Below are 12,299 nucleotides of genomic sequence, written 5' to 3'. Positions count from 1 at the left end.
CTATGAATGGCTTTCAGGTGTTTGTGTGTAATAATAGAGTTGTCAGTTTCAAATAAATGTGTAATTCATTGTAGAATCAGGTAAAATACTGGGGTTTTTTCTTTCTTTTTTTTCTTTAATTAAAGGCCTGTTTTAAAGTGGGAAAATAATTTTAAGAAATTGACAATAAAGAGACAGCATGACTGGGTTAGATTATTACCAGAACAGTAAATATACAGGTCCCAGCTCTAAGCAAAATATTTCCTGTTCTGGTAATAATCAAACCTAGTCATGCTGCGTGATCACCATACGAACTAGAGCCATTCATCCTTCTGTATGACTGCTTACAGATGATTGTTGCTAGCCAGTCAGAAAATGGACAGGTGCTGCATGTCATTCCTTCTGCCCAGCCAGGAGTGACCCAAGTGATTATTCCTCCAGGTCAGCTTCTGGATGTGACCAGCACACAGGGTGAGTTTAACCTGTAGGACTTGAGGGTTTGTGCTCCTGTGACTGAGCTCCATGCTCTTTTTTAAGCACCTTGTTTCCTTTCCTTAGTTATAAGACAAAATGCACCCTGAACCTGCTTTCTGATTGTGAATCTGGTGCCTCACACACCACATTTTCTGTTGGGCAAAAGCATAATGAAAGCTTATGAGAGCTATTATGCCCCCTTTCTGAAGGGTATGTGATGGGTAGATTAACATATAAAGCACAGAGTTGTTTCTTGCCTTATTTAGCTTTAATAAGGATATTTGTGTCATCAGCTGTACTATTGGCTTCAAATTTTCAGTACTTGTTTACTTCATTGTGAGTGAAGTAGTTAATTCCTGTAGCACAGACAGGCCAGAAGAACATTAAATCTTCTGTTCCAGAGATCACTGGTGATGATGCATCTTCTGTGAAGCCAGGAATGAATCATTTAGGTAGAAATTCAGTTCCCAGTCAAGGAAAATAAGATGTAACTTTCCATTCATTGGGATGTGTTAGTTGTCACATTTTAAGCATGTGCTGAGATACACAACTGGAAGCCAAATTTTCAGGTTTTCTCTAGAAAATGGACATACTGAAATCTGAAAGCATTGATTATTTATCTGCAATCCTTGCTGGATGGCAAAACGCTGTGTACTAGGTTGCATTCACAGAGTGAGACTGAGAATGAGGTGGTCACATTTTGTTAAACTCTCAAATGTTTTTTAAACTGTTTTTTCCTTCTCTATAAAGTTCTCAGGATTTGAGCACTGGTTAAGTGTTCCTGTGGAATGATAGCTCAGAATAAGAATAGAGTCCTGGTGCTGGGTGGACAGAAGAAAGATTTGGGGCTCAAGTAGTGATCTAGCTCTTTTCACTTAGGGTTGCAATATGTTTCCCTGACCTTGCATTTAAAGACTTGTCCCTACCCTAATGTTCAACCTTCCCTGTCTCCACTTTTGCAGGGGTAAAACCAGGTTTGGTTACAGCAGAGTCTTACTCTACTTTAAAGCTGACTGGAAGGCTTTAGTTACAAAATAACTGCTGCTACTCTTAGTAAGCACTAATTGAACACTAGATAGGAGTTCTGCATTTCAATTTTAGACAGTTGGGAAGACTTGCCAGCAGTTTACTGTGGAGGTAAAAGAGAAAGGAGAGTGGCCTGTCAGCTCCTGAGTTTCACTTGTCTGCACTTGGTGGTAATGCACAGAACAGTGCAGACTTCAGAGCAGTCTGTAGTGTCTTAAGGGAACATCTCTGCAGGAAGAACCAGTGCTTTGAGCCAGAGTGGTGTTAATCCAAGTGCACACTTAGGAATCTTCTTATGGAGCTTTGTGTGGATCCATTTCTCTACTGTGTCAATAGCTTACCACTCTCTCTGGGTGAGGGAAAGAAGCTTTCATAACTGAAGGGCAAAAATCCCTCATCTAAAGAGACCTCATGTGTTTATGTTGAGACCAAAATATTGAACATCTGCTTTCACAGTTTTCCATTATGTTTTTGTTTAACTGTACACACAGGCTTCAGTCTAAGAGCAGTTTTTGGCTTGTGGATTACCAAGAAAGGCTGAAGCATTTGTTCTAGCAGCATGTCAGATTCAATTACAAGAGGCCTGTTTTTCTTGTTTAAGTGTTCTTTTCTAAGTACTAAGCAGTATCATTACCTCATTTTTTCTTGTTTTAAAAGCAACCAGTATGTGACTTGCAGCTCAACCAAATACTTGTGCAATCCTATATGGATTCCTGAAAGCAGAGTAATTTGCAAATTGCTCTGATTATTTGCCTTGTTGTGGAAGGATTCATAAGTAGTAGCACAATTACCATAGTCCTTAAACATAAGCAGCCTTATCAAGTGTATCTTCATATGTGTGCCAGGAGTTTGAGCACTGATTCACAACTATTAGACTACTTTATCACCTATAAAACTTCTTTCCTACATCAAAAGACTTGCTTTAACAACCCACAAAGTTTGATCATAGCTTGCTTTTCCCCATTCTACATTCAGTTATTAACCAGGAAGCTGCTTTTTTTTGTAAAGATATTTCAGAAGAGAAGTGTAGTGATGGGAACCTGCAGACTGTGGTGGTGGCTTCCATAGCAGACAGTGCAAGCAGTTACATTCTACATCCACAGGCATCTCTCACTGTATCCAGAAAAACAACCACCAGGTAGGTCAGGGGTTAAAGGGATGAGCAATCACTCTCATCCACTGTTAGCGCTGCCTTTTTTTCTTGCAGTTTGTTTTTGCAATGGTTATCACAAAATTCCCATGGAAAAAAGGTTATGAACACACAGTGTACTGAATGTTTGGAGGACTTGAATGTAAAAACCAGTGGGGTTTTTTAATACTTTTACTCACTGTAAATTACTTTAACAATAAAATAGAATATGAAAATGAAAACCACAGGTTTTTACAGCATGTTGATACAATATCCATTGTTCGATCATATGCTCTAGGGTTATACATAATACACTGATTTGATTTTGCCTGTAATTTAGACTAAGTTGTTGCATTTCTGAATGTCTGGATAGACTTGTATATTTTTTTTTCAGGGTAGTGGAAGATTCTTTTCCCACCCCTCTTCAGCCATTGCCACTAAATACGCCTGCATGGGCACGCCGTCTCAGGAACTGTGAGGTGGGCCACAAAGAATTCTGACTTAATGTTTTATCACCTAGCTCTGAGATAGTGTTCCTAATCCTTGAAAGGAATAATTCATAGCTGTAGAAGTGTTCAAGCTTCTTGGTATATAGCACTGGTACTGCTAGCACAGTTAAACACATATAATGCTGTGCAATCCCTCTCTGTTTTGAGAATTTTAGAATAACTGACCATCAACTGCTCCTGAATTAAAAGAAGTGCTGCTGAAAACCTGATACCTTGTAGTGCTGGGAAGAGCTATTATGTGCCATGTTAGAGTTTGCTGTTGAATGACAGTGTAAACTTTGCTGACTTCTGCAACTGATCATGTGTTTTGTGTTATCACATAGAAATCAAAATCCATGTGATTGGCCAGTGTCAAGTCTGAGACTTAATGCACCCTAATATCAATATTTCACTAGGGATTCCTATTTTAGATATTATTGCTGATTTTTATTTTTTGTCACAGCAAGTTAGGCTACTTGTGCTTGTTTCCTCTTCTTTTAGAAAATACTGTGTCTTTATGTTCTGTGATGGCTTTTGACTTAAACAGAACTCTTCCTTTTTTTCCATATTGTTAGATGTTTGCAGAACTGTCCTGATGACTTGGATGCTATCAGCAGCTAGAATGCATCATAAGTCCCTTAACAGGAAGGGAGGGGAGGTGGGAAGTTTCTTGAAAGATCAGCTACCCCTTCCTCCTGCTGCCAGACTCTTCCTGACAGATGTTTATTTTACTTTCTCTTAATACTTTTTAAAAGGATAGCTCATACTCTGCAGCTGCCTAATCTCTTTAGATATCTCTACCGTTTTTTTTCTATTGGCTTGGCCACTGATAACTGGAAGTTGCAGTTTGAGGGACCTAGAAATTTAATTTCTTTCTGTATCTGCCTAGAAACAATTTTAAAATTAAATATATTCATCTATTAATTTTGTGTTATGCCATTTATTTAACACAGTGGTACCGTCCACTCTTATGTCCACATAAATGTTAAGAAGTCAGAAAGTTCTTAGCATGAATTCTTCCATGGTGGAGTTACCATTTTTATAGAATCAGTTGCTTAATTCAGTTGGCCAGTTAGTTCATAAAGTTCACTGTGTTTTTATCACTTTGTGGTAGATTCTTTCCTGTATGTGGTTTATCTGAATCATTTATTATTGGTATCACAGTATCAGAGGACTTAGGACCTGCTTTGTCTCTCTATTACAAGAAATGTCACCTGCCGTGTTTAAAATTCACAGTGACATTTATAGAAAAGTTATTATTTTTAAAGAAAAGGAAATAGAAATAATGTCTATTTGAACATGTTCTGAGGACACAAACATCTCCCTCTGCTGTTCAGCAGAACTGTTGCCCGTATGCATTAATCCTCCCCGATCCACCAGAGAGTGCTGGGATGTATTGTACCTTTTTTTGGGCACAGACTAGAGACACTGGGATTTTGAGGTGTCAATTATCTTTCAGGTGTCAAAATGTTTTGTTACTAGTAACAGAATTTAAGGGTCCTACTGAAATTTGGAGAACCAGTTTGGAGAGGTGCTGATAAATACGTCAGCTCACAACTCCACTCTTTGAGTTGCCTGCCAGAATTGAAACAATCTTAGAACAGTATCACAGTCTCTGTGACTCACACAAGGTGTCAGCAGGTGAAGCCACTGCACTCCAAAGGCCAGGGACTCCTTTGGCAGTTGGTACTGTGGGCAAACACAGAGCAGTAAAAGCTGGCTGCCTTGAAATGTTCAGCTTACACTTGCTGTGTCTGGACTGCAAAGTGCCTCTGGAGCCCTGCTTCCGTGAGTTTCCTCAAGGAAAACTGCAGTCTTGATGTGTGTACTTTAGGGTTGGCTTTTATGCACTTTGCAGTGGCAAGGCCAGGGGAGAAAGAAGGAATCACTCAGTTTTTGGGCTTGAGCCTTGGAGTTAAAGGGCTGAAGAATATGTGATTACTTCAAGGTAATGACATTGTTATAGAGTTAATTTAAACAGTTCCTTTCAGTAACTTATGTTTAGTTTTCAGTGGTCTGATCAGAATGCATTTCCTTCATGTATCAGCCTACTGAAATTAAATGTAATTTAAAACTGCATTAATTAACTATACAAAATTAATTTATCTGTCTGAAAAAAGAAGCCTTGTTTGTCCATTTTTTTCCTACTTGCGAAGCCTGTAGAAAGCAGGGATCTTACATGCTGTATGGTTTTCTTCTTGTCCTTCTCCTCCCCTTCCACCAATTTAGGGAAGATTATCTAAGCTTGTGCACAAGGAAAGCCAGAATAGGAGAGAGTTCCTTATCTGTTTTTGCTACTTTTCTGGCACAACGATTTTGTCAGAATTCTCATCTCTCTAGAATAAAGTCAATGACCTATTTTTAGTGACAGGTATAAGATATGGGAAAAAAACCCAGCTGGTTTTGCAGCATTTATTATGTGCAGTGGTGTTGTAATCCCTCATCTGAAAGGCAACATCCTTGACTTCTGGAAAGAAAGAAGTTCTGGTACTTCTCAGGCTACTTTGCTTCTCCTGAATTTTTCAGATCTAGTTTTGTTCAGAAGTATTATTTATAACTTCTAGCTAAACAATTGCCAATGTCTCTTGCTCCCACAGCTGTGGGAGTGCAGCCTGTGCAGACGTGGTTAGCTGCTGCAGCAGGGCCTGCAGAGCAGTGAGCTCTGAGGTGTGAACAGCTCGTGTCCCAGTGACTCACCCCCAGTGCACACACAGCTAGCTCTCAGTGCCTGGCCTTGTGCTAGCAGCAGCACTGTGCTGGCCCAGTTCATTCACAAGGTCTTCATGGGTTCATTGTTGACTTTAGGCCTTGCTAACCACAGACATTCTGTTTTTCTTATGAGCGTGAGGCAGGTTTTAAGCAGTTGTTGCTAAGGTATCTGTTGATAATCTTGGAGAGACTCTGTTGCTCTTTTGCTGTCAGTATTAATTAAACATCTGGCTGTTCTGTCAGTGAAGGTGGCAAAACAAATCTATCAGACCTTAGTACTCATTCACCATGTGTTTGTCCCACAGATAGACTTTTAGACTGAGCTGGCAAACTACTCTGGCTGTTACAGCTGCTTGGCCAGCCTGACCCTCAGCTGCATATGAGCAGAAGCAAGTGTTGCATTCTGAGTTTGGATGAAAAGTTCTCTTCTCTGTTCCAGTAATTTTGTAGCTTGCTGGCTGGCCTTGGCAGACTAGCACCAGCTGTGATGGAACTGAGTAGCTGGAGTAGCAAATACTGAGTAACTGGATAACTTCTTTGAGTCAAGTTAGATGCAGTTTTTGTGGAGTTGCCCAGACATTAGCAGAGTTAATGAAACCATCGTCAGTTTGCACATGGCAAATCTGGTATAGTAAGTTTCTGTGAAATGCTGAGAATCAAGAGTGCCTCGAAGGTTGGGAGGGATGTTGTGTGAGACATCCAGTTCAAAGTTAGTGCACTGAGTAGGTGAGACAGTTGACTGGTGGTATGGGCAGTTGCATTCTGCTCCAGCTCAGTGTAGTGTGTGTTGCAGTAGATGCAGAGACAATTATGGGCAGTCAAGTGAAAAACTTCATCTAATACTAATTTGTCTAGTCAGTGACTGCAACTGAAGTGTGTGTTGGGGGTAAACCACAGGTGTGAAGTTGTCCTCTGGAAATCAGAGTTGACAGTGACTGTTACCTTTTTAGGGGCTCTTGGTGTTCTTAGGTTCTTGAATGACTGACAAACTCCTGACCTTAATGGGTACTGCTCTTCTGTTAGATCCTATGATAAATCTCTTTATGAGGATACTACTGTGGGGACAAAAACCATGGAATGCCAAAAATCTGGGCCTATGTTCTCACCTGCCAGAGTCCCTGACTGCTTTCCTGAGTAGTGTTCAGCAGTCAGAGGGGTGAATAATGCTCTAATTTCCCGTCCTTTCCACGCAGAGAATTGGGGACTCGTACCGCGGCTATTGCGTGAGCGAGGCCGAGCTAGAGAGCGTCCTGGCGCTCCACAAGCAGCAGACACAGAGCGTGTGGGGCACGCGCCAGTCGCCGAGCCCGGCCAAACCCGCCACACGCTTGATGTGGAAATCTCAGTATGTCCCATATGATGGGATCCCCTTTGTCAATGCAGGTAACTAACTTTCATTTTAATAACTGCTTTCAAAATTTCGACGTCAGCTCCCAGCTGGCCACCAAGAAGAATCTTTATGTTGTTCCTTAGTTCTGATAAGATCAAGACGTAAACATAAAAAAAGGAGCAGCTTGCACACTGCTGTGAGAGTCTGAAGAAGCTTGTTTCCTTTTTTATGTTTTGCTGTGATTATTTCCTTTTGTCCTCTAGAGATTAGCTAAGTACCATTTCATGAGAGTTCTTGTGATGAGGTCTTTAGGGAGAGGTCCCATCTGCTCTATTAGGACCTGAAAGTTCTCGTAAGGGTAAGAGCTTGTTTGATTATTCTTGCCTAACTTGAAGATCTTTAGAGGAGCTTGTTCCACAGGAGTCAATAAACTATTTAAATTGCAAACCTTAAAGTAACAAATAAATAAATTCAAAATGCCAAACAAACAAGCAAGACAAACATCAACTGACCTCAGCAGAGAGACTTTTGATGTTTGGGGTTCTTTTTGAAATGTTCATGCAGACTTCACAGCTTGATAATTACATGTTTAGCTCATGCAGTACATATGTGAAATTGCCAAGAGTTTAATTTGGCTATAAAATGAACGGGCTTTACTTGCTACATAGAGAAAATGAGTGACAGGAATGTAAGTTATGTTTGGGGTTTTTTCTTCTTTTTTTCCCTGAAAGTTACTGAAAAAGGGAAATGTTAGCACCAGTTTTAAAGCTTCAGCCGTAAACTGCGAGATAAAAGAAAACTAAGAATAAAATCAAAGCAGCTTACCCTTTTTTCCCCCAGCATGCATATGAGACCTCTTTTAGTTTTATCTAGATCATTTGGTATCTTATGGAAACACATTATGTTGCTGTTATGTAATACTTCAGAAGTTTCTGGGTATATCACTTGTGGCATAGGCAGCTCCTTGCCTGCACACTTGAGTACACAAACTATAAATAAAAGATAACTAAACACGATGTGGAAGAAATTTGGAAGATGTTCCTTTCTTGACCACTTTAATGCTTTGCTCGTCGATCCCTTTTGTTAGGGGTCTGACTGGAAGAAGTCACTTAATTTGAGTTTAGAGCAAAGCAATATTTGTTTGAGCCTGTCTGATTCTGTATGGGTGTGCTGTGCTGAAACTGTTATTTAGCAGCTAAGATTTCTTAACTGCAGGGCTGAGCTTTTATGGGACAGCATGGTCTGAAGTGTTGATTTAAGCCAAGAGGCTGGAAATGTCTGCTGACCTTGTCTCATGGTTTGACCCCAGCTGGAAATCACCACAGAACTGCTCACTCATTCCCCCAGTGGGATGGGGAGAGAATTGGAAAGGTAGAATTCAGAAAACTCATGGGCTGAGATAGGAACTGTTAAAAAGTAAAGGAAAATCCACACACACAGACAAAGCAAAGTAAGGAATTAATTCACAAGTTCCCATCCCCAGGACAGCATTTGTAACGGTTACTTGGGAAGACAAACACTCTAACTTTGAATGTTCCCCCCCCTTCCTCCTGCTTCCCTCAGCTCTATATGCTGCACAGGATGCCTTATGACATGGAATATGACTTTGGTCATTTTGAATCAGCTGTCCCAGCTGTGTCCTGTCCCAATTTCTTGTGTCCCTCAGCCTCCTCATTGGTGGCATGGGGTGGGATGAGAGGCAGAAAAGACCTTGACTGTGTAAGCCCTGCTCTGCAGTAACTAAACACCTCTGTGTTATCAGCACTGTTTCCAGCACAAATCCAGAGCTCAGCTTCACACTGGCTACTATGAAGAAACTCTATCCCATCCAAAACCATCACACCTTTGATTTCAGCAGGGGATTTGCTCCGTTGTTTTGGGGGTTCTGCTTTTTATGTTTATTACCAGTATTGTGCTCCTTTGGTAGCTTGCAAGACTTCTCATCTTGTGAAGTATTGGTGCTCACCAGGGCAAAGTCCAATATTTTGCCCTCACATATGTTGAGGAGTGCTGTGAGGTGTAATAAGTTTGAGAAATGGTTTAAAGTGCTCTGTGTTCTTTCATGCTGGAAGAGAAGCATTTGCATTGTATTTGCTTGCTATACCTGAGGGTTCTGCCTTCTGAAGAAGAGTCTGGTGGCAAACAGAAATGACTGCTTCAGAGCTCTTATCTCTTCTGTAGTTAGTATTTTATTGTAATGAATTAAGTGGTTGCTTGAACAGAGTGCATTCCTTTCTGTTTTCAGGAAGCAGAGCCATTGTAATGGAGTGCCAATATGGGCCAAGGAGGAAAGGATTTCAGCCCAAAAAAGCTGGTGAGCAGGAAAGCACCTCTAGCCAGCTGTACAAAGCCACTTGTCCAGCAAGGTAAGAATTATACATACAGCTGTAAGAGTGACTGAGCATCCTAAGAAAGCATTCTTTCTGTGAGCCATGACAGAGCACTGGTTTGGGATGGTAGCTGATACTCACTGTAGCTCTTTTGCTTTATCTCCTTGATAACTTGAGGTTGATACTCAGTTAAAGGTAAGGAGGAAATGCTGTCCTGTCTGACTGAATAGGGCTGAAATTTGATAGGTTCCCTGAAGGCAAAGTAGCAGTACATCACTCTATGAAATACAACTGGGATTCATTATCTACCTGAGCATTCACAAGTTATTTTTGGCTATTTCTGCTTCTAAAACTTTGTCATCTTATTTGTTGTTTCTTCTTCAGGCCTTTAATTGCACTGATATCAGTCAGTCATCCTAATTTAGCACATGTCCTGTGTGCTGAAGGAGTCACAGTTCTTCCTGTTCACTGGGGATTTTCTCCTTCTTCAACACTAATGTTTTTTTTCCTCACCCTTGAGCATTCTCCTGGGTGCTTGTTCAGTTTTTACTGAGCTAAGAGTGTGTTTGATGATAGTTGCAGCTGGGTCTGTATGTGCTCAATTCTGCATAGCTGGGTGAACTGCAGACTGTTCACAACTGGTGTTGTGCTTTTACTTTAGTGAGGGACGAGGGCTTTTGTTGAGGAGTAAAATCACCTGGCTGAGTGGCTTCCAGACCAGAACAGAAGTGTGTCTGTCTGCACCCATATCTATTAATGTATCCTTAAGAACTTTGCAGTTCTTTTAGAGACTCCTCACACCTGACATCACTCTGCCTGAACTTTTTCTATATGAATGCCTGATATGAAGTAAGTGGGATTTTTGCCTTTCCCTTCCCAAGGACAAAGTATACTGATGGAGAATTTTTTTTATTCCTCCTTGGAAGGATCTATATTAAAAAGGTCCAAAAGTTTCCAGAATACAGGGTTCCTACTGACCCTAAAATTGACAAGAAAATCATAAGAATGGAGCAGGAGAAAGCATTCAACATGCTGAAGAAGAACTTGATAGATGCTGGTGGTGTCCTCAGGTGAAACTTCCACTTTTTTCTTTATTTTCACAAATGAAGCGGAAAAGAGCAGTATTTTACTTGATTTTTTTTTTTTTACTTAGTCACTTATTAATAGTAAAAAAATCCACAATGTCAGTAAGACTTCTGTAGCAGTGAAGTATTAATTTGGTAAATGTGTTAAGCACTAAGCTATGGAACTTCAGCAGGTGTATCCATGCAGGGTATTGATAGAAATAGTTGTGTTGTTTTAGGGTTGATCTAGTTTGTTTTGCATTGAAAGGTATGAGAGGGCCCTGAGTTCTGAAAGACATCTTCTTGCTCAGGGGCTGTAAAAACTTGTCACACTGACTAGGTTGTTGGTATCCTCAGACTGTTCCCCCAAGACACTAATTTATTGCCTTTGTTTGAGAATTGTGTGTATAACCTCTCTCCTTCTTGTTAGGTGGTATGTACAGTTACCTACTCAGCAAGCCCACCAATATCATGAAATGGAAACTTCCTGTCTCCCTCCTTCACCATCCCATCTTTCTGTGTCTTCTCCTGAGGAGGAGGAGGAGGTCATTAGAGATGAGAACAGTACTCTGCCTTCTCGACTTCATCCTCAGGTGGCAGACAAGATCCGAGAACTGGTGTCTCAGGGAGTAGAGCAGGTCTATGCAGTGAGGAAGCAGCTAAGGTACAGAACTGTCTGCAGTGCTCTCAGTCCATAGTGCTAGATCTACTTTTGTATTTGATTAATTTGGTTTGCAGCTAAAGGACAGGGCTGGTGCATCACTAAATCTAATTCCCAGATGTTATGAGTCTGTTTTTCCCAGCTTTTGGTATCTTTTCATATCATTGTAGATAGCCACTAAGGGCTGCTGTACTCTTTAAAGTTACTTGAATAAATGGGGGTCTTAAATTCCAAATTCTGTAGCTGATAACACAAAGAACTGGCTCAGTAGATCATCTAGCTTGCTTTTGTCTTGTCATTGCAACAAGGGGAGGGAGAAGGTAGCAGGGTCTCTTAACAGCGGGAAATCGTGGAATATATTTAAGTATGGTAATAAATGTTCTTTAACATATGACAGAAAGTATGTGGAAAGAGAATTGTTCACACCTGATGAAGTGCCAGAAAGACATAACCTGTCCTTCTTCCCCACTGTGAATGACATCAAGAACCACATTCATGAAGTGCAGAAGTCCCTAAGGAATGGAGAGATGGTGTATAATTCCGAAAGTATCCCAGCAACGGTATGTTGGCCTTCATGTATCTTTTTGATTTTTGGACTTAAATACTGGAAATCTTAATTTTTACCACTTAGCTTCCAAATTTCATCCAAAATTTTCTGTGTCTTTATATTTGCAGCAGCAATATTTTCAGTGGAATCTGAGGCTGAGTAGGACTGGATTAAATGTGAATAAAACCTTCTGACCTTATTCAGTATTTATCTTGTCAGCCTTAGATTGCTGTTAGTTGGTTGACAAATTATACCATATTAGCACGTCTTGATGACTGTGTGAACTGGAAGCCATTGGTATAGAAAAATTGACATGTGGCATAAAATGTTATTCATGGCTTTGTCACTGTCTATGTTTTGAAGAAGTTACTACTGCTTTTCAGTAGCTGAAAAAAATGGAGACGAAGTGTGTCTCAGTTGCCATCCTAGTTGGGACTTAATAAACATTTTGAATGTGTAAATAGTAATAAATGCACTTTATAGTAAAAATAAATGCAGTGGGGCTGGAGTTGAATCTTCCAAATGCTCACTAACTCTTAAATCTCGTCCCTTAATTTTCTTC

The 12,299-nt window shown here is 40.4% G+C and overlaps 1 protein-coding gene across 18 annotated transcripts in view; it reads left to right on the top strand.

Moving 5' to 3' along the window:
* The window catches only part of CARF (calcium responsive transcription factor), a 34,433-nt gene that overhangs the window by 6,261 nt on the left and 15,873 nt on the right, over positions 1 to 12,299 (top strand). For 16 of the 18 annotated variants that reach the window (XR_009487374.1, XR_009487371.1, XR_009487370.1 and 13 more), the window contains 8 exons: positions 330 to 450; positions 2,488 to 2,617; positions 3,003 to 3,087; positions 6,999 to 7,188; positions 9,381 to 9,501; positions 10,392 to 10,535; positions 10,960 to 11,193; positions 11,588 to 11,750. Coding sequence is in view for 1 of the 18 variants with exons in the window: in XM_059853304.1 (XP_059709287.1) it covers positions 330 to 450; positions 2,488 to 2,617; positions 3,003 to 3,087; positions 6,999 to 7,188; positions 9,381 to 9,501; positions 10,392 to 10,535; positions 10,960 to 11,193; positions 11,588 to 11,750 (1,188 nt within the window). In the remaining 17 variants the exon portion in view is untranslated. Of the gene's footprint in view, positions 1 to 329; positions 451 to 2,487; positions 2,618 to 3,002; positions 3,088 to 6,998; positions 7,189 to 9,380; positions 9,502 to 10,391; positions 10,536 to 10,959; positions 11,194 to 11,587; positions 11,751 to 12,299 lie in introns of those variants that run through there. The other 2 variants (XR_009487384.1, XR_009487385.1) reach the window with 2 other exon arrangements.

The sequence above is a fragment of the Haemorhous mexicanus genome, chromosome 8 (assembly GCF_027477595.1).
Source record: "Haemorhous mexicanus isolate bHaeMex1 chromosome 8, bHaeMex1.pri, whole genome shotgun sequence".
In the NCBI taxonomy this organism is placed as follows: Eukaryota; Metazoa; Chordata; class Aves; order Passeriformes; family Fringillidae; genus Haemorhous; species Haemorhous mexicanus.
Note: the sequence above shows the minus strand (reverse complement) of the source record. Positions and strands in the feature narration are given on the sequence as shown.